Source organism: Colletotrichum orchidophilum, assembly GCF_001831195.1.
Source record: "Colletotrichum orchidophilum strain IMI 309357 chromosome Unknown Scaffold_78.1, whole genome shotgun sequence".
In the NCBI taxonomy this organism is placed as follows: Eukaryota; Fungi; Ascomycota; class Sordariomycetes; order Glomerellales; family Glomerellaceae; genus Colletotrichum; species Colletotrichum orchidophilum.
Genome location: NW_019173034.1, coordinates 195718 through 220238, shown reverse-complemented (window position 1 = coordinate 220238; position 24521 = coordinate 195718). Strand labels below are relative to the sequence as shown.

General features: G+C 54.5%; 8 protein-coding genes across 8 annotated transcripts; 4 read left to right on the top strand and 4 right to left on the bottom strand.

Moving 5' to 3' along the window:
- Positions 1-62: 62 nt before the first annotated feature.
- On the top strand, positions 63-2578 carry CORC01_08951 (COG4 transporter; the record flags this gene model as incomplete). Its single annotated transcript, XM_022620581.1, has 2 exons — positions 63-1307; positions 1361-2578. The coding sequence occupies 2 exons, from the start codon at positions 63-65 to the stop codon at positions 2576-2578; spliced, it is 2463 nt and encodes an 820-aa protein (XP_022472971.1).
- A 2014-nt stretch (positions 2579-4592) lies between these two features.
- CORC01_08950 (uncharacterized protein) lies at positions 4593-4784 on the bottom strand (the record flags this gene model as incomplete). The annotated part of the gene is made up of 1 exon (XM_022620580.1): positions 4593-4784. One exon carries the CDS (start codon positions 4782-4784, stop codon positions 4593-4595), a length of 192 nt encoding a protein of 63 aa, XP_022472970.1.
- A 2019-nt stretch (positions 4785-6803) lies between these two features.
- Positions 6804-6983, bottom strand: CORC01_08949 (uncharacterized protein; the record flags this gene model as incomplete). Its single annotated transcript, XM_022620579.1, has 1 exon — positions 6804-6983. The coding sequence occupies one exon, from the start codon at positions 6981-6983 to the stop codon at positions 6804-6806; it is 180 nt and encodes a 59-aa protein (XP_022472969.1).
- Positions 6984-7386: 403 nt separating this feature from the next.
- Positions 7387-11106, top strand: CORC01_08948 (uncharacterized protein; the record flags this gene model as incomplete). The annotated part of the gene is made up of 1 exon (XM_022620578.1): positions 7387-11106. One exon carries the CDS (start codon positions 7387-7389, stop codon positions 11104-11106), a length of 3720 nt encoding a protein of 1239 aa, XP_022472968.1.
- A 1315-nt stretch (positions 11107-12421) lies between these two features.
- CORC01_08947 (uncharacterized protein) lies at positions 12422-13204 on the top strand (the record flags this gene model as incomplete). The annotated part of the gene is made up of 2 exons (XM_022620577.1): positions 12422-12931; positions 13010-13204. The coding sequence occupies 2 exons, from the start codon at positions 12422-12424 to the stop codon at positions 13202-13204; spliced, it is 705 nt and encodes a 234-aa protein (XP_022472967.1).
- A 155-nt stretch (positions 13205-13359) lies between these two features.
- On the bottom strand, positions 13360-15159 carry CORC01_08946 (U3 small nucleolar RNA-associated protein; the record flags this gene model as incomplete). Its single annotated transcript, XM_022620576.1, has 1 exon — positions 13360-15159. The coding sequence occupies one exon, from the start codon at positions 15157-15159 to the stop codon at positions 13360-13362; it is 1800 nt and encodes a 599-aa protein (XP_022472966.1).
- A 1319-nt stretch (positions 15160-16478) lies between these two features.
- CORC01_08945 (indigoidine synthase A like protein) lies at positions 16479-19064 on the top strand (the record flags this gene model as incomplete). Its single annotated transcript, XM_022620575.1, has 4 exons — positions 16479-16898; positions 17005-17681; positions 17743-18036; positions 18089-19064. The coding sequence occupies 4 exons, from the start codon at positions 16479-16481 to the stop codon at positions 19062-19064; spliced, it is 2367 nt and encodes a 788-aa protein (XP_022472965.1).
- A 1272-nt stretch (positions 19065-20336) lies between these two features.
- Positions 20337-23154, bottom strand: CORC01_08944 (arsenite resistance protein Ars2; the record flags this gene model as incomplete). The annotated part of the gene is made up of 3 exons (XM_022620574.1): positions 20337-20858; positions 20910-22900; positions 23025-23154. The coding sequence occupies 3 exons, from the start codon at positions 23152-23154 to the stop codon at positions 20337-20339; spliced, it is 2643 nt and encodes an 880-aa protein (XP_022472964.1).
- Between the last annotated feature and the right edge of the window lie 1367 nt (positions 23155-24521).

The window sequence follows — 24521 nt, the reverse complement described above, 5'->3', positions numbered from 1 at the left end:
AACACCCCCTACCTCTGCTGGCAGGCCAAGGTAGCTATGCACCCGTCAGCTAGCTCGCGCCAATGTCAACACTCACGAATGGCGTTTCCTCCCATCGCGCGGACAGCGACAATGCCGCCGACGGCGCGCACAGCAGCGCTGCGGCCCGACCCAGCAGTAGCAGCACCAGCAGCATCTACGCAGCATCGAGCGTCGCCGAGGTGCGTGCTGCCCTCGAAGCTCTCCACGCCCGCGAATCGACGATCACGAGCCGCCTCGATGCACTTCTTGACTCCCAGGCTGACCTCGCACGCGAGCTAGGCCGATTGGACCTGCTGCGCGCGGGGCTCGGCAGTCAGGTCATCGCCGCGCGGTCAGTTGGCAATGACATGCTCTCGACGGCTGCGGACACCGCGGGGCGGCTGAGCAATAAGGTGAAGGAGCTGGACCTGGAGAAAAGCCGGGTCGAGGATACACTCGAAGTCGTCAAGCAGGTCGTCGAGCTCAAGGCTTGCGTCCAGGGCGTCGTTGGTAGCATGGGTGCCCCGCAGGACTGGGAGGCGGCCGCGGCGTACCTGGCGCGGGCGGCGCAGGTGCCTGAAGATATCACCAAGGGCAAGTTTGCGTCGTCAATTGTCCCGTCCGTTGAGGTTCCCGACCCACCGTGGGTGACGCTCGAGAATGCCAAAGAGAGTCTCTGCGGGCTGTTCCTCAGGGAGTTTGAGAAGGCGACCAGGGAGGGAGATGGCGCCAAGGTGACGAGGTTCTTCAAACTCTTCCCGCTCATTGGAAGAGGAGACGTTGGCCTGGACGTCTACGGGCGATATGTCTGCCAGGGCGTGGCCGGTACGGCAAGATCCGTTTTGAAGGAGGGTCCTGGTGTCCAGGCGAGGAAAGAAGGCTTCTTCTATGCGAATGCCCTCACCAGATTATTCGATCATATTGCCCGCATTGTGGAAGGCCATGGTGGTCTCGTCGAGCTCCATTATGGCTCTGGCAAGATGGTTCGTGTCATTGAGCGTTTGCAACAGGAGGCCGACGTACAAGGGGGCATCGTTCTCGACTCATGGAGCGATGAGCGAGACGTTGACAGACGGTTGAAGGACGTCAAGAGCTACCCCTTTTCTTTCTTGGTGCAGAGTTTCCTACCTCCACAGAGGGGCGGGACACCACGGGTCAACTCGCCTGCCATGGGCGCCGGCGCGAACCCGCGTGCCAGTGAGGATGAGGGCGTCAATATGAAGGAGGTCGATGGCCTTCTTAGTGAGATCGCAATTATGCTCGGCCGGTGGTCTCTGTACTCAAAGTTCCTGGCAGGAAAGACTCGCGTAAGTGGAACGCTTCCCTGTCATTGCGAACTCATCACTAACAATCCCTCCAGGAACCCTCTACACCTGTTGATGCACCGCTTTCAATGCCGGAAGTTGTTGTCAAATCCAACCTCAAGAAGAAGGTCTCGGACAAGCTAACATCCCCGTATAACATCATGATGACTTTCTTCTTCCGAAGATCCGTCGAAAAAGCGTTCCAACTAGACGAATCACCGGCTAGTGGACTATCTCTCAGCATGAACAAGCACATCGACACGAACCAAGCATTCATCATCTCTGCGGTTGACGACGTCATGTACGTTGTCAGTGCCGTTATTCAAAAGTCAATATCGACGTCTCAAAGAGATGTCATCTCATCCGTCATCCCCACCATCGGCCGAGTCCTCGGCTCAGACTTTGTCGGCATGATTCAGCGAAAGATGCGAGACGAGTCCTACCCCAAGCCCATTGTGCAAGGAGGGTTTCCGCCAGAAGACAGGATCATCCAGTTCATCGTCCTCATCAACAGTCTCGACACTGCAAATGAGTACCTCGGACGAATCATCACGACTAACCTCGGAAGCACGAATGACCCGCCTAAAGCAAACGGCGATGCTCATGAGCCGTCCCTCAGAGACACGTTCCCTTTTGACAAGGACGTTGCTTTCGTGGCCTCTGCACTCAACACACTGCACAGTTCCTTCACGACCAAGACTACCGAGCTTCTCAACGAGGGACTTCAGGTTCTTTTCAAGCAGGTTATCCAACCACGGCTCCGGCCCGTGCTCACTGATACCTTCCGCGACGTAGACTACTCTTTGACCGAAGAGGAGTTGGCTGAGTTTGCCCAGCAAAACGACGAGGATGAGGAGGAGATGCTCGATCAGGTGTCCCGACGCTTCGAGCACGGCTGGGATCAGCTCATGAAGCCCGTTGCGCGGCTCATGACGACCCACACCTTCACTACGCTCCATGACCTCACGGCACGGTACCTCTCGCGTGTACTCGAACGCAGGGTCTGGGACGCCCGGGCAAACGCCTACGGCGTCATCCGCATGGAGCGCGACTTCTCCAGCATTGTCAGCACCGTGTCCAAGGGCAACTACGGCGTCAGGGAGCTCTTTGCAAGGGTGTCGCAGATTTTGATGGTGGCGAACATGGAGGAGGAGGAGTGGGAGGAGGTTTCCGCGCAGCCGGATGATGGGGAGGAGGATGGCATGATTTGGGTTCTGACGGAGGACGAGAGGCGGCGGGCGAGGCATCTTACGTCCAGGGAGCGCAGAGGATGAGGTTCAACTTTGAGAGAAGGAAAAGACGGGCTACCCGTTGTTGAGAGGGTGGAGCTCTTATTCAGAGAGGAGGGGATTTGGAATACAGAAAAGTTGATGAGAAATGACCTCTTTTTCCCCAGCAGAGCGGCAATTCATGAACAAGATATTTGCCGGTAGGGGTGGGTAGTCGAGATACAAACATGCTATCAAGACTGTTACAAATACACGTACTGGGTGATTTACTAATACAACGACGAAGACGACATGTCAGGGCTATATTTGGGATCACCTTGGTCTGGTGCGAACCGAACTTATGATTCTACATCTGATTGGCAAAGTGAAATCACACCGTCACTATAGATATACATAGAGAGACTCTTAACGGAAAACTGGATTTTGTTCTTCTGACCGGCTTCTCTGAGCTCTCAGCCATGGCTGATGAGAACGGAATACTTGAACGATATCCGAGGAAAGCCTGGTCACTACAGAAAGAGCTGGCTTCTTCACCCTTAGGCTAGCTAGAGTGGGTTTGTTCTCAAGACAGTAACGAAGATGGACCCAATTACAGGACTAAAGTAAGGCCCAGAAGTTACCCTCGAGCTGAACAGATAATGGACATACTTTATTGACCGAAGTTGGGATGGTTTCTGACCTAGGGAAAATCTAAGCTCGAGTACACGAGATGACTAGCTCATGTTCGTTCAAGTGCAATAGCTGGTGTTGCTCTGGCGATATAGGGGGCACATCTTAACGAGTAAACCTTTCTGGTCTCAAGACATAAGCTTGGGGACTGCAACATGTAGAACATCTGCGAGAGAATTTCTACATCTAGATAGCTTCAACAATCCTGTACGTTTTGAAAAATTGAGTATGCTATAGCTCTACGCTATTTCCCAACAACTCGATACTTCGACCTGATCAGGAAACCCCACCTCTTTTTTCAAGAGCCCAAACATTTTTTTCCCTTCTCAATATTCATCCAGGTCTCTTATTTGTCCCTTTTCCAATCCCAGAAAGCTCCACTCCCAACGAACAGTCTTCCCCGCGATCCTCTAAATCCCACGTCTTGCCATCAGCAATCTAACCATGCCGTCAGATGAAGCACAGAGAATCCTGGCGATGTTGATACTGCAAGCGAATGGCTCAAGCAGTTGATTGTTGAACATGTAGTTGCATAGCACATCTACTTGCAGTTTATCCCAACGAATCAAACGGAGTTAGAAAGCTGTAAGTCAAGCTTCGGGGCGAGCAGCATGGATCCCGGGTTTCTACACTTTTGCGTCCAGATCATGACGCCGTAGTCCACGCAGCTCTTCAAAACACTCCTTCCGGCGACCTCGAAGAGAGTGTTTGTCTAGAGCATGACCATGTAACGCCTTTGGAGGTTCTTACTGGTGAGCAGCAAACCTCGTTTTTGACAGACATAGGCCTCAATCCTCGTGCACTTATCAATCGATCTGGACCTTGACGGACCGCGACACTACCGCCACCGTTGCTCCTTCTGAGCCCACTTAGCAAGTCAACAGCTTCCGGGATTTGTGAAACCAACTTCGAGTTCACCCACCCTCCGAAAAAAAAAATGGTGAGAAGGATACCATAGTGGACAAGGTTTTCGAATGAGGAGAACATGTTGGGCAGATGCGGGAAGTAGGTCCGGAGATGACAAGCATCCTGGAAAATGACTTAATGCCTTCCTCGGAGACAGGTCTGCAACCGCTGATATCTGACGAGAGGAAATGGATCCCCATCAGATGGCTGGGCTACGCGCTGACAGGTTTGCCTTCACTTTCACCAACTCTCTATCCAAGAGAAGCCCTGTGCACGTGCTGTATCTCAGTTCTTGAGGCAAACCAAGTGAGCTTTACTCGATGGGAAAAGGCTTGGTACACTGACAGGGCCCAAGTCCCGGTGTTTCAAGGGTCACGCGTGTAGCAATGGTTCGAGGTCGATCATCGATGACGACCGCGGCTCACCTGGAGACATCGAAGGTTCGGCTGCGTAGGAACCGTTTGCGGGCCGTGGCAAGACTACGCTACAATTGGTAGCGGCCAACGACGCCGAGGCGTCGACTACCCCAGAATGACGGTCGAATCACTCCAGGATCCCGAACAACCTTGAGCTCGGGCCCTGGCTTCGATGCATCATCTGCTGCTCGATCGAGACGAACTCTTCTGTGCATCGGCCGAGTCTCGAAGCTGCCCATCGACTTCAGACGGACCGCCATCCGTCCAATTGACTTGAGTCGGAGTAGTTAGCACTTGGCAGATCGAGAGAGAGAGCCGCTTTGCATTTGCATAGCGATGCTGAGGGGACCCTGAGACTTTGCATTGCCCTAAGTCTGGGTACATTCCATGACGCCCACTATCTACCAAGATGGCCCGACGACGTATCCCGACCATTCATGCTGGGCGACACCGAGAGAGAGATTTTGAGACAAGCGGCGACCACCTGTCTCTCTAGCAGCGGGATTTCCGTCCAGAACAAAGACCCTCTGTCTCGGGGCGGCAAGGTGCCAGTAGCGGCAGAGACAGACGGAGAGCGGAAAAGGCGCGTGGCTGGCGCCATGACGCCAAAGTTCGCGCGCAGAGGGACTCGGACCTCAAAGTGACGAGCATTTCTCTCTTTCTCAAATCTTTGAGTGGTCGCAGGAGAGTATCCACGGTTCCCACTACGGGTGGATTGTCCCATCGGAGTGGGCAAGATGCAAGACCACGACATCGACAAGGTGTTGGTAGGTGGGCTTGGGACAAGGGTTCCGGTCGACCCTTGATATTCTAGGGTCTTTTTTCGGGTTCTTGGATATGCGGGGCTCCCCCTTATGTAATACGCGACATTGACTGGGCGAAGCATGTTGACTTTTTGAGTCTTTAACCGTCATGCAGCAGAGGCCATTGGCCAGGAGCCATTTATTACGGGGTTCGACTCCAAGCGTTGCCGTTCCATGGGAAGAGGTTTTATCTCTTTTGGTTTTTTAAAACCACCTCCGGCCATGTCTCAAGGGATCGGCTGGGGTCCAGCAGCGGTCAAGAACGGGCGCCCGGGCCCGACTGTCGTCATGCAAACCAGTCCGGTCCAGTTAGTCCTTTTGAAGACGTCTACGATTCCCAAGCTCCTCTAATCTCGAACTGTGAACCGGGGGGTCGGAGGAGAAGCAGCTGGCGCCAGTGACTCCTGCGAGCCCGCCCCTCTCCGATCTGTGCTGCACTTCTCCTCTCCCACGCCTCACCCTTGGCCCGGCATCTGGCAGCTTGGTTTAGATGGAGATCATGCCAGGATCTGGTGACGGATTCGGGTTTCTTCAGGCGCCTTAGCGATAGTTCCCGACGCCCAGGTTCCGGCGCATCCAGCCTTCTGCAGACTGCGTGTGTTGCGACAGTTTGCAAGGCCCGCATGCCCCAAAGCGGATCTACCAAATTGCCTGATATTTGAATCCTTGTATTATTACGGACGCGCGAGCTTCGAGTCGCCGATGGACTTGCTGAGTCGCTGACGCCGACGACCACCTGCAGAAACAGCAGCGTCTCTCTCCGGAAGGGGTACGGAATCCGCTCATCCCCACCAGCTTTCGCTTCACCCTTGTGCCTACATAGTATGTCAGGCGCGAACTCCATTTCCATGCGTTGGATGAGGCAGGAGACTATGCCCATGTCAGCCTCAGAAACAGGACAGGACAGCGCAATTCAAGGCACAGCATGCAGCGAAGAGGAGCAGCAGTGAGGAGCCCACGGCCAAGCGGCACATTTCGGGCGACTAAGAGTCCTTTCCATCATTTTCAATCTGCTTGCTTGCGCCGTCGCTGACTCATTCGGGGCGTTGCTACGCTCGCGATGTTGTGTTTCGCGCGGGTTTCCTCACTCTTGCATCCGAGGAAACGAAGAAATTTGCGGATGCGGCTGGTGGGTTTGAGGTGCTCTGTTGTCTTGTTGTGTTGTCTTGCCGTCATTCGCTACGGCGCTACAGCAATGCAGCCGCCCGTGGGAAATCACCATGGCAATCCGAGCGAGCATTGAACAAATTTCACTTGTTGCTTTCTTCTCCAGCAATGCGGGTACGGGTAGCATTGACAATCGCCTCGCCCACCTCACCAACCAACATGGATGGAGTCCTGCCGTGGTTTCTCTGCTTCCCGCTCCCACTACGTACCTATTTCACTTGTGACACTGTCAGTTCATCAGCCGTAATCAGCCTTGTCTTATTCCAGAAACAAACACGGCCGCACCACCCTTTCCGCCAACCCGACTACCTAAACGGTAATCCGAGGTTGCCCTGCGAAGAAAAGCTTCCTGCGCAGAGGACAGAGGCTCCTCCGGTTGGCTAGGCTTCCCCTGTAATAAGCTGCGCTGGGTGTATCATGCCATGGGTCGCCCAACCTCTCGCATCGGCGCGTCAGAACCGCACCACAATCGTAGCCATAACATCTCATACATATCACTCGCGTGACCCGCCCGCGCGGTTGGTGCTTCTGCTAGGTGCCTTCTGGCTTTCTTGCTTCTGCAGCACCTGCGCTTCCTTCTCCTACCCGTTTTCGTCACTTTTCTTGGTTCCTCTTTCTTTGGTCCCAAGCAACCTTTCCTTTCTGGGTGCTACCGTCCTTTTTATGGATGACTTGATGGAGACTGCCTGCATTAGGGCCAGCCAGTGCTACCTTACTTTGTCTCTTCCCCGTCGAAACCGCTTTTTTTAAAACCCCCCGTTGTCCCTCCCCCGGACACTATCTGACGGGTTCGGTTTGAGTCTGGTGGGAACTGAGATTCAAACTCCCTTTTTAAACATTACCAACCGAATGGCCATTGGCGCTGCTCTCACCTTTACAACTCTAGACGGACATGGCCGAGTCTGATCTCGTCCGTCCTTCAACGTCGCATTCCGGCGCCTCGGGCTTCCGGAGAAGGTTTCTTCTTTCAAGCCCGGGGCGACCTCGAACCGCAACTGGCCTCAACGACCCGAAATTCACCTCCCCGTCGCCCGCTGGCTTGGCTGTCCGAGTCTGCATCAAGTTTCAGCCTTCCTTGGATCTCACCTACGAGAGACAGTACCAGTCATCTTACGGATTCGAGCCGACGGACCAACTATGTCAAGCCCTTATACGCCGCTTAACCCACTGCTCCCATGAGCTTCTCACCCGCAGAGATTCAACCGCCCTCGAGCGGACCATCCCGCAAATCGGCGAAGGGAAGCCGCTTCGATTTGAGTTGACATATCAGATTTACCGCGGCGGTTCGGAACCATGGGCTACGAAAACCTTCAGATCGTACCAGAAGTACCCCATGGACAAGCCATCTGCCATGGAGATCGCTCGCTCCACCGATCGAATCATCGGTTCTTTCATAAAGCTTCACGACAAGACCTTCAGATGGACGCATGGCAGGACACGTGAGCGATCCTCTAGCGAACTAGAAATCCTTAAACCTTTAAGCAACCCGGTCTCCCTTCTGCACGTCCCCCAGTCGCGTTTTATTGACGCTACCCAAGATTGGGAGTTCGTTCCCGGCTACGAGATCACCCTGTCCTTCCGGAGTCGATGCAAGTCACGGAGGCAAAGAGAATGGCAACGCAACATCACGCTAAAGAGCAAGCAGAGCTCCCCGCTAACTTTATCCCATGGAGAGGATATGGCGTGGGTTCTGTCAACAGCAATGCAACGTGCTTTGGATGCTAGAAAAATGGCTTTCGATAGACATCATCGTCAGTCTCATGACAGATTCGACTTCCTGGATGAGTCTCATCACTCTGAGCAGAATGCCGTCCACGTTGGATTTCAAATACGGAACCAACTCGGACTGGACCACAGGCACCTCCGCCGCGAGCTCGACAGCAACCTGCTCCTCTTCGAGCACCCCGACGGTCTCGATTGCGAACAGTTTCTGAGCCAGCTTGAACATGCCTTCGAAGCGGTGCGAGACGATACTGACAAAGAAATGAATGAAATGGATGATCTCAGAGTCACAGTCTACGAGTTGTCCGGGCGTGGCTGGAAAACTGAGAAGCCATTTGCTGTCTGCCTCGACTCGACTGCCTGTTATTCCCGGAGGACGGTCAAAGCCATTTTGGACAGAGTGCAGACTGGCGTGGCGGATATCCTCGGAGGCAACGATATGAGTATCACCCTCATGGTTCACAAGCGTGGTCACCTGGTTTTGGACAAGACTCTCGTGGCCCGTTCGCCGTACTACGCGACGGGACAGCGCCAAGACGACGATCCTGAGACTGTGAGGGAGAATTTCGTGTCGAAACTCAAGAGCCGAATCCAATCCGACGTTGCTCTGGTGGTGAAAGACACGTGCGCGCTCTACGACTCTGAGCCACAGAATATTCGCGTTGTCGAGCGTCCAGTTCCCGCAGCGAATGACCCTGCAGAGATGGAAGCCTTACCGTCTAGTAGCCCGCTCCCGATCCCGACGCCCAATGGGGCCGTGCCGGATTCTTTCGATGGCAGCTTCAATGAGTCGTCCGAACCTTCGATCCTCGAAGATGAAACGCTTCAGAATAGCAGTGGGGTTGAAACGATTACCGAAAGCGTCAATGACACCGTGGGGCCCTTGCAACAGCCTGAAACTCCAGCCAAAGCAATCGTTTTCAAGGATCAGCTCGACTGCGGTCGAAGCAGTCTGTCCTTCTCGATGACTGAGGACGGCGAAACTACATATCCTTCGTCGTCGTCTACTCCAAGCCTTGCCGACGGTGACATTGGTACGCCCCACGACAGCCTATTGATCACGCCCACGTTTATGCGGACGCTCTCGGGAACCCCTCAACACTTTGACGCAGACCCGAACATTGCTGGTTCAGAGACTTCCGACAGCGAGCTTATCGACGACTCATTGGTAGGGCCGCCGACACCGACGATGCAGCGCTTCAACGGCCCACGACAGTTCAGCTTGTTGGGCAAAGGCAGTCGGTCTGTTTCCAGACAGTCTCTGGCATCGACCGACTCTGGTTCCGAGCAGCGGTCGCTCAACGACTTGGAACCGTTGCCTTTGTCAGAATCAGAGGATGTCGTCGTCCAGGCTAAAGAAGTCGTGTCGGAGTCGGAGCCCGAGGTTGAGTCTACCGCCGCCCGCTTGCCGGTTTCGCTTGCCGCAAAGGTCGAACAGCCACCTCAAGTGCCTGCTCTCGAGGGTTGGCTCGAATACTGCTGCGAACCCGTCGACGCTGAGGAACGATCTGTTGAGGCGGAGCCGACAGCATCGCTTGAACCCGCAACCCACGAGGTCGACGAGTCGACAACAAGAGAGCAGCCAGTGATTGTCGTTACTCCAGATGTACCACGCGCCAGACCTTCCACCCCTCCCCGATGCTTCGAAGGCTTCCTAGAATACTCTATTGAAACCATCGTTGAAGAGGACGAGGATGAATCTGAAGCGGAGTTCCATGACGCAGACTCCGCGTCTGCCATAGCCGTCTTGTCGAGCCCTTCAAGCTTTGCAACCGCAACGGAGACTGGACTGAACTCTCCCGTTAACTTCGAACACGGGGCACCTTCGCCGCTGATCCTCGACTCTACAACGGCGTCACCCAACCGGGTTGGTTCAGCTTCGCCTTCGTTCGATCTTGAAAAAAGAGCTCTGCCATCAGCTGTTGAGGTGATGGTGTCCGGTTCTCTGTTTGAGGACGTGACATCCACTCTGGCTTCGACTGTCAAAGTCGATTCTTGTACGTCTTCCACTGACACGATCGAACCTACCTCCGCCCCTCGCGTTCCTGAGGCAATCGAGCCTTCCTGTGTATCCAAAGCATCTGAGGATTATCCTTCCGAGGGTGCCGAGGACTCTCCTGTTTCTAAAACAAACGAGCCTGCTATCATCCTCGACGCTCTCTCTACCCCCGAAGCTGCTGAGCCGTACCCAATTCCCTTGGAGCCCTGCGAGCCGACTCTTGATCCATCCGAGCAGATAAACAGAGATTCACCACCCCTAGTCCTGACCGCGGCCCAGTCCGTCTCGGTCGAAGCGCCTCGCACGCCGACTTCGGACTCGGCGCCCTCGTTCAGCGACAAAGATGAAGCTCGTGAACCATCTACCCCGCCGTTGATGACTGAAACTGAGGACTCTGACTATTCAGAACCTTCGGAGCCTACCGTACCGTTCCCCGAATTCCCCACCGATGCCGCCATTCACGACGAAACGATGTCACTCTCGCACTGGTCGCCGCAGAGACGATCATTCATCTTCGACGACTCGAGCGACAGCTATCTGAGTCACATGCGCAAGTTTTCTATCCCTCGCCCACTGTTTGCCCGCCCCAACTCGAGTATGGCATCCCTCGGCGGCTCATTCGCCCACAAGCGTCAATTTTCCTCGCCGACTGCAGGTTTCTTTGGTCTCCAAGAGCCGCGTCGTCTCAACATTGGTCTGCGTGGTGCTTTGATCGGTATCAGAGCGTTGCAGAATCAGGGAAAGCTAGAGCGACGGCCATCGCAAGTGTTGTTGACGCTCGAGAATGACAGGGGCATGGTTCTTGTGCCTGGTAACAGTCGACGCAATAGCGAAACTAGAGGAATTGGAGGTGCAGGTGTATTGGGATTGGGCAACGCTTATGCGTTTTGAGCGGCCCGCTGGGCCCAGGAAGGATAAACGCCTGGAGGAACTAACAATATGACGATATAATGAATTGGGGGGGATACGAGGACGGCATGGCATCCACCCGGACAGAGATCCGGTTGCTGGCCTGAATTGGCGTTTGGGATACTTTACTTTGACACTGACGGTTTTTAATTGCGAGCGATGCATCGGCGGGCACATCTTGTTTGATCAAAAGCGATTATCTCCGTCGCCCGCTACAAAGATTAGGCATTTAAAAGCACGAAATCTAGAAACCGCTTTGGACATTATGAGCTCTTGCAGGCTCGCTTGTGGCCTTCGTGACCTTTGTGTATCTCAACTCATCTTAATAACGGAACCAGATTAGTGTGTTAAAAGCTGCAACATAGTCTGTGGCATTTGTCCCCAATATTCCGCTCTAATCTTCCTTCAATGAGTGCCCAGTATTGTGATGAATTACTACTATGCGTCCGCAGTGAGAAGCGCAATGATACAAATCTCGACTCATGACCAGAGAAGCCAAGCAACAAACACAGTACACAGTATGGAAGCACCCAGGCATCTTGAGCGATTATCTCGGTTGCTCATTGTCTCTGATGAAGTTGCTCAGAAACTTGGCGTAGTGTTGCATCTGCCTCAGGCGCCGTTGGGTACCGTCTTTTCGTTGTATTGGGTTTCCCATCTCCATCTGCATTCAACAGTAAGGCTACTGCGTTGGATGGAATGATTCACTTTCATGCTCTCTTCTACGGATTACACAAGCCGTCTTCATCTGATTGCACCATTTGTCTTCATCGGCCTCTCATACGTCGGCTTTCATATTGATTTGACTGGAATCACGGGTCATGACAAGATCTCAGAAGCTCCAAGGAGAACATGCTCAATTACCAAGCAGATCAAGGTCCATGTTGCCCGCATGCCAGATTTGGCTTCCAAATAGTCGTGAAAAGAGAGAGAGAGAGAGAGAGAGAGAGAGAGAGAGAGAGAGAGAGAGAGAGAGAGAGAGTGTGTGTGTGTGTGATGTGAATATACACCTGAATACGCAAGAAAAATAAAACCCAGCCTTCATCCAAGATTTTCTTTCACATTCACCTCTTCTTTCATCCGAGCAATCACCATCCTTCTGCAACGGCTTGGTGTGATTGTACTTTCCTCACTAAACCAACACCTTACAACTTTTACAGAAGTCAAACGGAGCACCTTCACAAGCCGGTTTCGGTCAACATCGCCAACTAGGTATCCATGCTCTTTTGATTGGGCGCACCTCACCCCGAATGTAATGCTCACCTTTCCCTAGGTCCTTGTACATTCTTCACCAGCAATGACTCGCAAGAACAAAGCCGCCGCTTCAAAGGCCAGGGAGAAGGCCGCCCAGGAGGATGGTGCTAGAGGAGGGGCCAAGCTGCAGGATGTGGAGAAGATGATGACCGAGCTCAATATCAACAAGGGGGAGGATGGCCATGGAGGAGAAGCCCATCTTCACGGCATTGAGGAGTTGATGATTGAGCTGAACATCAAGAAGGAGGACATTGACAACAATAATCACAACGGCCATGACCAGAATTTCGACTGTGGCGAGCTGAAGCAGGAGGTGACTGACCTCAAAAGCACCAAGAATCCCAAGAATGGCCTCAATCTCAAGACGAAGAAGGCGAACAACGAGAACAGCGCCCCAAAGGCGCAGAAGAAGCTGACCAAGAAGGAGGAGGAGGCGACCCTCTTTGAGCGCTGGGACGAGTACTTTGGCAAGAGGGAGCTCGCCGACTGGCAGCGCCTCTGCGGCGACCTGGGTCTGCCCAAGGACTTGCCCAGCAAGACTCAGTGCCGACAGGTGAGTATATCCAACGTCTCTATTCTTGGATTCATTATGTGGTCGGGTCAGTTGCTAACAAGTGACTCTTGCATGAAGGCCCTGAAGACGGTCCACGTCAACATCAGACAGTTCCTCCGCGCCGAGAGTCGTCACAATGAGGTTCTGTTCTTCAAGAACATCTTCCAGCTTGCGCAATACACCCGCAAGAACCGCATGTGGATGCCCAAGAAGGGCCTTCCTAAGGGCGATCCCCTTCTCACTCTACGACGCAAGATTGGCCAGTACCTCTAGAGAGCCCATTCTGACATTGGAGATGAAATGAGATTGTGACAGATTGAGAGCAAGGTAGATGGTCTGGTTCAATGCAGGAAGATAGAATTAGACAGGCCCTCACGCCAGATGGAAAACTCAATACAAACATGCCCAGTCTTTTTTTGTAATACCCTCTAACTCCTAATCTCCCACATTCTAATCTTGCCCGTGTCATTACCAACCGCGAGAAGCTCGCTGCTCCGCCCAAACGCAACACTCGTGATCCTGCCTAGCGGCGTCTGTTCCGTGGGCCAGTTCCTGTAGACGGTACAGCTAGGCAGGTGGACGAGGCGCAGCGCGTCCTTGGACTCCGTGCTGCCAAACGCCATCAGCTGGCCGTCGGGCGAGAAGGTCAACACCGTGATGGGCGTGACGAGCTGCTCAAAAGTGCGCGTCGGCTCGGGCCGCTGTTCGACGTCGACGTCGCCCGCCTTGGACGACGTCTTTACGAGCGCGTGGCGGTCGTAGATGTTGGTGATGCCGCTGCTGGAGCCGACGGCGACCCACCTGTCGTCGCCCAGGAGCTCCGGCCCCTGGTGGCCGCCAAGGGCGATGACGATGCCGCCCACGCACCCGTCGTCGTGCCACACCGCCAGGAACCTCTTCTCGGCCACGCTGTACTCGCCGACGGAGCCGTCCTTGCCAAGGATCGACATGCCCTCGCCGTTGCTCCACCACGCAAAGTCGGCGATGCCGTGCCGGCTGTCCAGCCTGGCGGCCGCGATCCACTGCCTCGACTCGGTGCTTATGATATTGATGATGCCGCCGCCCTTTCTCGTCGACGCCACGAGGCCCATGTACCGCCCGCAGGGGCTGAGCTTGAAACGTTCCATGCTCTTGTGCTCGAGCCTGTGGCCCTGGATTTGCGACGTCTTTTGCACGTGGCCGGTCTGGAGGTCCCAGCTGTGGAAGAACTTGCGCCGGCCTGCGAAGAAGATCTGCTCGCCCGCCGGGTAGAGGAACTCGGCGCGGCGGACGTCGACGCCCTTGGCCTGCACCGAGGTGAGCATCGGGTTCGGCGTCGGGTGGGCCGTCGGGTTGAGGTGGTGCAGGTACAGCACGGAGGAGACGCTGGAGGAGAGCAGGACGGGGTATCGCGGGTGGAAGGAGAGGTTGTTGACGGCGGCCTTGTGGGCGTCGGGGATCTCGCGCGTGCGCTGGATGTCAATGACCTCGGGCCGGAGGCGGGCCTTGCCGCTCGTGGCGTCTCTGCCGGCGAGGCGGTGGACGTCGCGCATGAACTTCTCTAGTGGCGCGGCGGAGAGCTCGGCGTCGCTGCCTTCTTCGTCGGAGCTGATGGAGGAGTCGGACGCGGCGGCCGAGGAGCGTCTTCTCCTCTTTGCGGGCCGTCCCTCGGACGGCTGTTGCGCCCATTTCGGCAGGGGATTCAGGCGGACGAATTGTTGTCTCAGTCTTCTGCTGTACTCGGCGCCGCTGACCACGTCCTCGGCCTCGGTGATGCGCAACTTTCGTAATCTCGTCGCGGTCGCCAGGGAAACGGTCAATCGCTCGTCGTCGCTGTCATCCCACGCGGGCGCGTTCTCGTCGGCGGCCGTCGTTTCTTGCTTGCTGCCCGCCTTTCCTGCCTGTGCGCTGCCCTTCGCCGCGGGGACTCCGGTGTCGAGGAAGAAGAGGTCGTGATCGGCAACGTCCTCCAGCGTGGGTTCGTCGTCCGGCTTGGTGAGCTGGTGGTTCTTCTCCCTTTCCAGTCGTTCTATGTCGCCCAGCACATCGTTGCGAAAGAGCTGCTCGCGGAAATCGGCTTTGCCTCCTAGGACCAGCTTCTCGAGCTCCTCCTCGTCGGAATCCTTTTCGTCGAAAACGGGCTTGGGTTTGCGCTGGCGGGGGGCTTCCTCCTCGAGTTCTGATTCCTCAGAGGAGGTTACCTCCTCCTCCTCGTCGGAAAATTTCTCAAATGGTTGCTCTTTTGCCATTGTCGCCTGTTGGGGAGGTTTCTGTCTCCTTCTGTTCGTGAGCGCACCAGCGGATCGAGGTGAGAACAGGCGGGCGGCTTGCAGAGGACGTCCAGAATTTTTTTAATGGGGCTTTCAGCCTTGCAGAGACGCAGAGAACTTGATTGGATTGTTTGAAGACGCTAGCATTTCAGATAGCCAATAACGTCTATTTCATCATAAGGCTCAATTGCGGGGCATTTCCAACCCCTCCAACGTAAGAGTGAGGAACACACAGGCTAACAGCTTACCCAGGGACATCCAATAGATTCGACGTCCTCACCAAAGCCAATACTATCAACATCAGACCTAGACATTTGTATTTTCAACATATCTCGTCAGTGTAGAGTCCACAGTTCGAATAGACTGGCTTTCGGACAAAACCTAATACATATGGATTCCTTCTCGTCAGCTCTCAATTTCACTCGATTTCTTCACTCACAGAATAGACGTATTGCTGATTCTTCCATTTTCTACCCATAATTACAATTATCATTAATCTTCTCCTGCTCCTTTTTGTGGGTTGTTCTATCGCTGTTGTCTTTGCTTCAGTTCCTCATCGCGGTATTCACATTCGAATGAGCAGACAGTATAAAGGAATTAGAGGAACAAACTGCTGAAGACTAAGTCTATGTGTTCCTGCGCTAGGGTATGGGTCATTTATATATCCTCTGCGGGTCTTCGTCATCAACCCACTATCACTGGGTGAAAACACCCACACATCCCCGATAGTCTAGTGGTGAGGATATCTGCTTGTCATTGAAAATCAGCGATTCGCAGGGGACCGGGGTTCAATTCCCCGTCGAGGAGTAATCTTTTTTCTGACTCAGGTTTGTATGAGTTATCGTGACGAAAGGGCGGTATTTTTGAGATCTTTGTCATTGTGGTGAGTCGCGAGAGTCACTATCGCAGGATCGCGAAAATCAACTACGCTAAGCCACAGGCAGCGTGGCGCGGTGGGTCTCGTACTGAACCTTCCTTGTAAGTAAGGTAAGCACTGTAATTTACAGGGCGTGCACCTCGGCTCTGGGTACTTGGCAGGGCGTGCTCTTTGGCTCGCATATCATCCTATCTTATTGCTCTCGAAAGCCTGACCTCCAACTTATACGTGAAGCACCCAGCAAGCTCAGTTCGTTCGTGATTGCTTCTCAAGAGGCATTATCGGTTTTCAAACCAGTGGACAACAATCTTGGCAGCAACCCCGTCGTCGAAGAAACAAGAATTTGCCTCATCAGTGTATCTAGGTACATCAAGACAACCAAGCAACCAGGGGCACGGCACACCGCCGTCGTCTATCAAACATGATTGTCCCACGCTCATCTTGCCGCTTGGCGAGACACGCCCTACCTCAGCTGCAGCTCTGCAGGAGCTTACGACAAGCTGTTCGGGTCAACGCAGCCCGCCGTCACATGAGCGCCGCCACATACCAGTCACCGGCCGGACTGAAGGATCTCCTGCGTGTTTCTGAAGAGGTGGCCGATGCCGTTGCGACGAACAAGCCCGTCGTGGCCCTGGAGTCGACAATTTACACCCATGGTGCGCTGGGCAATGATCTCGGTCTGGAAGACATCGTCCGTAAGGGCGGCGGCGTCCCTGCCGTCTGCGGTATCCTGAATGGCGAGCCCGTCGTTGGCCTGACTGAGGCCGAGGTTGCTCTGATGGTTGATTCTGGCACTGCGAGCAAGGTGTCGAGGAGGGATGTCGCACATCTCGTTGGACTGGTAAGTCTTATTAGGTGGCGTTATGCTGGGCTTGTGTCGTAGAAGTTGTTCTGTTTCTAAATGTTTGCCTCTCATGTTACATGCCTAAATGCTTACACTGTCTTAGGGTATTACTGGGAAGAAGGTCCACGGCGGCACAACTATCGCCGGGACGATGCTCCTCTCAAGACTGGCCGGTGTCCGTGTCTTCGGCACCGGCGGCCTGGGCGGCGTCCACCGCGGCGGCGAGACCTCCCTAGACGTCTCTGCCGATCTCACGGAGCTCGGCCGCACGCGCGTGGCCGTTGTGAGCTCCGGCTGTAAGGGCTTCCTCGATATCCCGCGCACGCTCGAGTTCCTCGAGACGCACGGCGCCTTCGTTGCGACTTTTGCCGACGGCCGCCCGGCCGGCAGCAACGTCGACTTCCCCGCCTTTTGGGCCCGCGAGAGCGGCACAAAAAGCCCCGCGGTGGTCCAGACTGAGCATGAGGCCGCCGCCATGATCCTGGCGCAGGAGAGGCTGGGCATCGAGTCCGGCATGCTGTTCGCCAACCCCATCCCCGAGGAGTACGGCATCCCCCGCGCGGAGATGGACGCCGTCATCGAGACGGCGGTCACGGAAGCCATCGAGAAGGGCTTCACGGGCGCGAAAAATACACCCTACGTCCTCGGCAGGATCAGGCAGTTAACGGAGGAGCGGAGCACGCTGGCCAACAAGGCCCTGGTGAGGTCCAACGTGGCGCGGGCTACCAAGATCTCGGTGGAGCTCTCGAAACTGCTGAACGCGGGCAGTGGTTTGAATTCGTAAGTTTGGCTTTTTTGTATATAGCTCAGCCGGGGAGTTAGACTCTGACTGCGTAGATAGTTTGTCGAGCACACATGTTTCTGGTTATGATATTTCCCCAAAGCCTGTGACCAAAGTCGAAGAGCCCAAGTCTAGCAAGGCCGATGTTCTCGTGGCGGGCTCCGTGGCGATTGATCTAAGCTGCGACTACCATCCCCTCAGTGACAAGAAGGAGGTTGCGCCTCACATGCATACCTCGAATCCTGCTTGCATCAACCAGTCGATCGGCGGCGTGGGCCACAACGTCGCCCTGGCTGCCCACAGAGTAAGCAAAGACACCACTGTACGCCTGTGCAGCTTGATTGGCGATGATATGTAAGTCTACCTCTCACCTGTATCTAATACTTCACACCTAACAAAGCAATAGCGCCGGAGCCACCGTCCTGTCCTCTCTAAAGGCCTCGGGTCTCGAGACAACCTACATTCGCCAGCTCACCTCCGAGTATCACGTCGCGAACCGCACCGCCCAGTACGTCGCCGTCAACGACGCCGAGAAGAACCTCGTCATGGCCATGGCCGACATGGGAATCTTCGCCAACCACTCCTTCCCCGAGTACTGGAAGTCCGCCGTCGCGGGCGCCAAACCGCAGTGGCTCGTCGTCGACGGCAACTGGAGCCCCAAAGACATCCGGGCGTGGATTGACGCCGGCCGCGAGCAAGGCTGCAAGGTCGCCTTTGAGCCCGTCTCGACAGCCAAGTCCATCAGTCTGTTCCCGAAAGAGCACCCGCACCTCGGCGTCTTTCCTAACCCCGGCATCGACACTGCGTCGCCCAATAATTACGAACTGAACGCCATGTACAGCGCGGCTAAGGAGAATGGCTTCTTCGATACACCCGAGTGGTTCGAGGTCATTGACGCCTTCAACATGCGCGGTGCCCGGGACCGGTTCGTGGCTCTCACGTCCAAGGAGATGACGGACGCGGGCATCCCCGTACAGACGGTTCACCTCCTTCCCTACATCCCTACGCTCGTCACAAAGCTGGGTTCCAAGGGCGTTCTCCTAACCACTATCCTGGGCAAGAACGACCCGAGGCTCAAGGACAGGAACGAGGAGAAGTGGCTGCTCACGAGAGGGTACGTCGATCATCCCACCGTCGGCGGCGTATACATGCGCCTCTTCCCGCCGGCCGAGAGGGTCGCCCTAGACGAGATTGTGTCTGTCAATGGTGTTGGGGATACGTTCCTCGGTGTCCTGATTGCTGGCCTGTCAAGAGGAGGCAAGGTTGAGGACTTGATCGATGTCGCGCAGAAGGCGGCGGTCATGACGCTGAAGAGCCACGAGAGTGTGAGTCCCGAGCTGGGAAGGCTAGATGGGGTTCTGAAGGCTTCTCTGAGGAGTTGAGAACACTATGGGTTTGTCTCATGTAGAATAGAAAATCTGGCGGCGTTTTGCGGAACTTTAGTTTCAAGCTAGGAACTCGGTGCATCTCTTGCTTCGTATATCTCACACTGCGTGCTCTTACCTTCGATACTCGCCTCGATCTACCTATTCGGGCTCGAATACGTTTTTGAGGGTGAAGCGAGAGGCGAACTTGTCTAGACTACGCCCACAACCATGTTTGAGTTTCTGGCATTGTGGCTGAGACATAAGGAAATCACAGCTGACATTGCCTGGAAAAGCTTGGAGCAGTCTTGAACCAAGCAGAGAACAAGACAAAGTTGTGGGATCGCGATACGAAGCCATACGGATGGATATTTAAACGCCGGCAGTAGTGACTGCATTTATAACTCTTTACAGAAACGGTCTGCGAACGAGGGTGGTGACTGATCACACTGCGACTGGCAAGGGCCTGCCTCCTTTGACTCTCTGTACAACAAGTCTACAGAATCTAGCGGTGCTCTCTTGGGAAAAAGAGATTCAATGAGGCTATAATACGCAATCTGAGAAACTTCTGCAACGCAAGTAAGCGACCAAGTGCAATTGATGGATACCGATGATAGAAGAAGATGAGGAAAGACTTTGTCGACAAGGACGCCTTGGAGGCAGCGTTAAACTGCCCCAAATCTTTTCCAGAGCGACCCAGAGACATTCCAACACCTAGCCAAGTATTGAAAAGGGGGCTCAGGGTTTTCGTCTTGGAAGCAAAGTTCTGAAGAGCATTTTGTGGTGCTCTTTGTGTGGCTTCCCATGTGGCTTCCCGTGTCAATCTGGTAGATGGGAACATCGTCTATAGTGAAGGGAAGGTATGATAAATTACTGTCAAAACCTTTGTCTAGTGATCATGGTCAAGTGATGATCACTTGTCTGTAGAGCTTACATGGTCTTGCTCATCAACAGACATTCGCAGTAGCCAACGGATAAACAAATACATGGTGGTCAGTAGAGTCGATTCGTCAACCACCAGAAGGTCAACAAAATGAAGAAAACCGTCTAAATTCGCAGTCCCAACCTAGCTCCAGAATTTTGTTATTTTACAAAGTACAACGCAATGAACCCGATGAGTCTGCAACGCCGATGTTGCAATAAACATGCCCGAGATAGGAGCGCGATTCTCGGCGCCCATGCTTAGTCGCCCGACATTCAAAAGCTGCTGGGTAACCTATGCGACTATTGAACCGATGCTTCCTTGACCTCTTTTTTGCGACGTTCCAAACGATGGGAGTAGTTCTTGTCCTAATAATTCAGCTCTCCGCCGCCGCCGCCAGCCACATGATCGAGATCCTCGTAGCTCTTGAGACTGCGTCCCTGAGTGGCCTCTCGTGGGCCGACAGCCGCTCCGCCAGCAGCACCGTCTCCCCACTTGCCAGCGCCACCGCGGCCCCTTCCGCTCATACCACCATCCCAGCGGGGATTGGGGCGTCGGTCATAAGGATTGCTTCGGTAGTTGCCACGGCTGCCACTCATACCTCCACGGCGAATGGGGCCAGGACCTCCGCGGTCATCGCCGCCAGCGTTCCATCCAGGCTGCATTCCGGGATGCCCACCACCGACGAATGGTGGGAAGCCGCCGGGTGGCATGGGGAATCCAGGAATAGGCATCATGCCGTTAATGGTGAAATTCTGCAGGTTGAAACCACGGGGGGTTCCAGTCGCAGACGATCCATTGGCAGGAGGAAAGTGACCGTTGGAATTAGCATCCGTTCTTGAAGGAGCAATGTGAGATGGGTCCATGACGTAGGCATTGATGAGATGAAACTATGGAGTTGGTTAGCAGTTGGCAGACAGCAGCAGTGAACGGTGACCGACCTCTTGCTCAATGGTCTCAAGCCATTCGTTGTGGCGCTTCTCGACGTGCTTGCGCCAGAAGTGCTCTTCCTTGAACAACTTGGCGCACTCAGGAACCTTGCATCGCCACTTGTGCTCGTCTTCCTGCTTGACGTATTTGAGCAGCTCGTCGCTGACGGCGTCCTCAACGGGGCGGCCTCCAAGCTTGCGCAGGTCTGCCGTTTCAGGCTCGAGAATTTGCATGATCTTGTCCTCGAACGTCTTGACCCAGTTGTAAGCGCGGAGCAGCTGTTGCTCCGCCTTGCCGGTTGTACCACGGAACTTCTTGTCCTCGGTTGCTTCGCCCTCCTCCTCGATCTCACTGCGCTTCTTCCCAGGGAAGGGTTCCCCGTTAGCACTGGCGCGGGCAACAGCCTTGGCAGAAGTGCTGAGCGTGGTTCTCGGGCGACGCAGATGACCGCCGGGGCATTTACGAGTGAGCTCGTGAATCGAATCACTCTCAAAGACGCAGAAGAAGCAGAAGTTGTATACGCGTCTGAGGTACTCAATCATGAGATCCAGTTGCTTCTTCTTGACCAGGAGCTCTTCGTCGTCAACGTCGTCCTCCTCGACAGCACCCTCGTCCTCTTCGTCATCAATGGCACCGTCCTCTCCGTCTTCCATGCCGTCGTCGACATCAAGATCACGCTCCTTCTTGGCCTTCTTCTTTGTCGCCGTGGCAGCGGGCTGGAGGCGGCCGCCATTCTTAAGGTCGTCGACTCTTTCCTCGATCTTCAAGACAGCATTGAAGTCAGATCCGAAGTCTTCCTCGAATTTGTTGACGAGTCGCTGAACAAGGCCGAGATCTTTCTCGACCCGCTCTGGCGCAGAGAAGAGATCCCAGAGAGCCTTCTTTCGAGGGTGACTGGGCGGGTTGTGCACACCGACGTGGCAGACAAAGTCGCCTCTGACTTCGTCCTTGACAGTCTTGCCATTGACCGCATCAAGAGCCTTTTCGGCAGTCGACACGACTGCAGGCGACTTCAAGGGCATGTCACCGTCCTCGTCCTTGGGGTCTACACGGTCAACGACCGCAGGAGCAACCTCTGATGAGGGGTGAAGCATGACCCAACCAATGCGATGATACCGCTTGCTGGGGTTGGGATCTGACAGAGAAAGCCACTTGAAGCCGCCCTCTTCTTCGCCGAGATGTTCCTTGCAGAAGGTCTCGAGATTTTGTCTGCTGACATGGGGCGCAATAGTCTTGATGAGGAGGGTCGGCTGATACAGGTTCTCATCTCTGATATCAGCACCATTGGCTGGCACAAGGTCTCCCACACCCAGGATCTCGTTGGCGGCGGTTGCTTCACCTTCCTCCTTCTCTACGAGGCCTCCGAGGCCATTGGTCTCGCTCTTGGGGATTCCCTCCAACGAGAACTCGTCAAACGTTCCAGATTCAAGATCTTGTTCCCATTGACTGTAGGCACCCCGGCGGAACTCATTAAGCTGGGCTCTGAAACCGTCGCGAATCTCAGGGACATAGCGCTCGCGAAACCACTGCTCTTTCTTGTGCTCCCCAACAAAGGTACGAGCCATCTTTGCTTGAAGTTCTTCCTTATAGGCGTCATACGCAACCTGAATCTTGCCCTTCTCCTTCTCGCGTTCTTCTTGTGCTTCACGTGTGCCGCGGGCGCGTTCGGGTTCACGGCGACGACCGGTGCGTTGGCGTTCCTTCTCCTCCTTGATCTTCTCATTCATCCTCCACCATTCTCCAAAATACGAGAACCCGACTTGGTAGGGAAGCTTGACGGGGTCCGCGAGGGGGTTGATGGTCATCGGTGCAGAGGCGCTGTTGTCTTGTCCAGGGACGTAGCGATCAATGTTGGACGGTGGTGACGCTATCCTTCTCTCCCGGCGATCATCGCGATCCCTGCCACCGGCGTAGTCATCGCGGCCGCGGCCCCTCGGCTCGTAACGGTCGATAGCGGCTGGGGATCGTGACCGACGTCTGTCACGGTGCTGACGCTCATGGCCTGAAAGAATTGTAAGCAAATGACCAGTGAAATCTTGCAAACACGAGGCTCAGTATCCTGGCAGAAAACTCTCGGGACAGAATGACCGAAGCCATTGAGTTGTATAATCAGAAATCCTACGCACCAGGGGATCTACCACGGTAGAATGTGTCAGCGCGCTCCTCCTTGACTCGTGTGTCGTCGCGACTGCTCCACGTCCTGTCGCCCGGCGAGCGCGCGGAGGAGTCTCGGTGAGAAGAGTAAGAATCCATCATGCGTGTGTCGCACTGAGTCTAGTGTGTGTGAAGGCAGTTGGCGTCTATGTTGAGTTCAATTGGTCCCTTCAGCCAGGTTAAGTATCGCGTCCGCGTCGGGTAGCCGCGTGCTTGCTGCTCATATGATTTCGTTTCGCTTGCTCGATCGAAGTAAGGAAAAAAGGAGGAAGCCTGTTGTTTGGTAACATGATTGCGGTTAGAGAAGTCATTCTGCAGGCGGGATACGGGACGGCTTCTGAGGGAAACGAAGGAAGAGAGAGAGAGAGAAAGAGAGAAAGAATTGAGAATTTGGGAGGGCAGGAGCAGTAAAAAGTGGTGCGGCTGCCAGAGGGCAAAGATGATTGAAAACCGACTCGTCAATCTAACAATGGCGGTGCAAACGGAAGAAGAAGAAAGATGCCAAATGAGGCCTGCTGAGAATGATTGACAAACGAGGATGTTTGAACAGGGAGTTGGGCGGGAGTAAGAATGGGTGGTCTGGGGGAGGGAAGACAGGAATAATGGGGATGAATCGAATTGAGGTGATGGATGAACAATAGGTTGCGGTGAGTAAAGATGATGCAGAAAGAAAGGAAGAACGAACTATTCCGGGCGAGGGCGTATGCCTCGACGATGAGACGCGTGATGTTGTCGTGATCCAAAAGGCAGAGTGTTTTTGGATGCACGAAGAAGAGATGGAGGATGGGAAGGCTGACCTACTCAAAGGGCGACGAGACGACTAGGAGCGAGACCCGAACAAAGAGTTGGCTGGCGAGGTCCACTAGAGCGAAACAGGCTTAGTGTTTATTCGGAGCATCCTCGGCAGCGTCGGCACTCTTAACTGCATACATCTCGTTTCGCATAAGTACTCGCTTGCCGGTGCCGAGTCTTTGACTGATTCTGTAAGTCACCGTGTGATGGAAATTTCAATCAATTGAGCCAAGAATGAGTCTTGGGAAGCTGGGAATCGGCATTGGATTGTTGCCAGGACGGAAAGCGAGACAGCTGTGAATACCTTCCTTAGATCCTACCGTCGTCGTCCAGCCGGGCAGGCGGGTCAAGTCCTGGCGGAATTCAATTGCTGGAGAGCTGAGGTGCAGAACAATGGCGGCCGATCCCCAGCGATCTACAGAGCTTCACCCCTGTAGCGTCAGAAGCATGTCTATCTGAGGAACGGGGTCCCCATCTGCCACTTCAGCTCCGATAAATGGGCCGCAGACAACGTGACAATTTCATGTCTCGACCCAATCGCCTTTCAAGAATTGACAATTATCACTTTTCAATCGTAAGTTTGCAAACCCTCTGATGCACTTTTGCGCTCTCCCCACATTGCAATTCAATGCTCTGTACGAAGGACGGATAGTCGCGAAATAAAGTCGGTCGTTCCT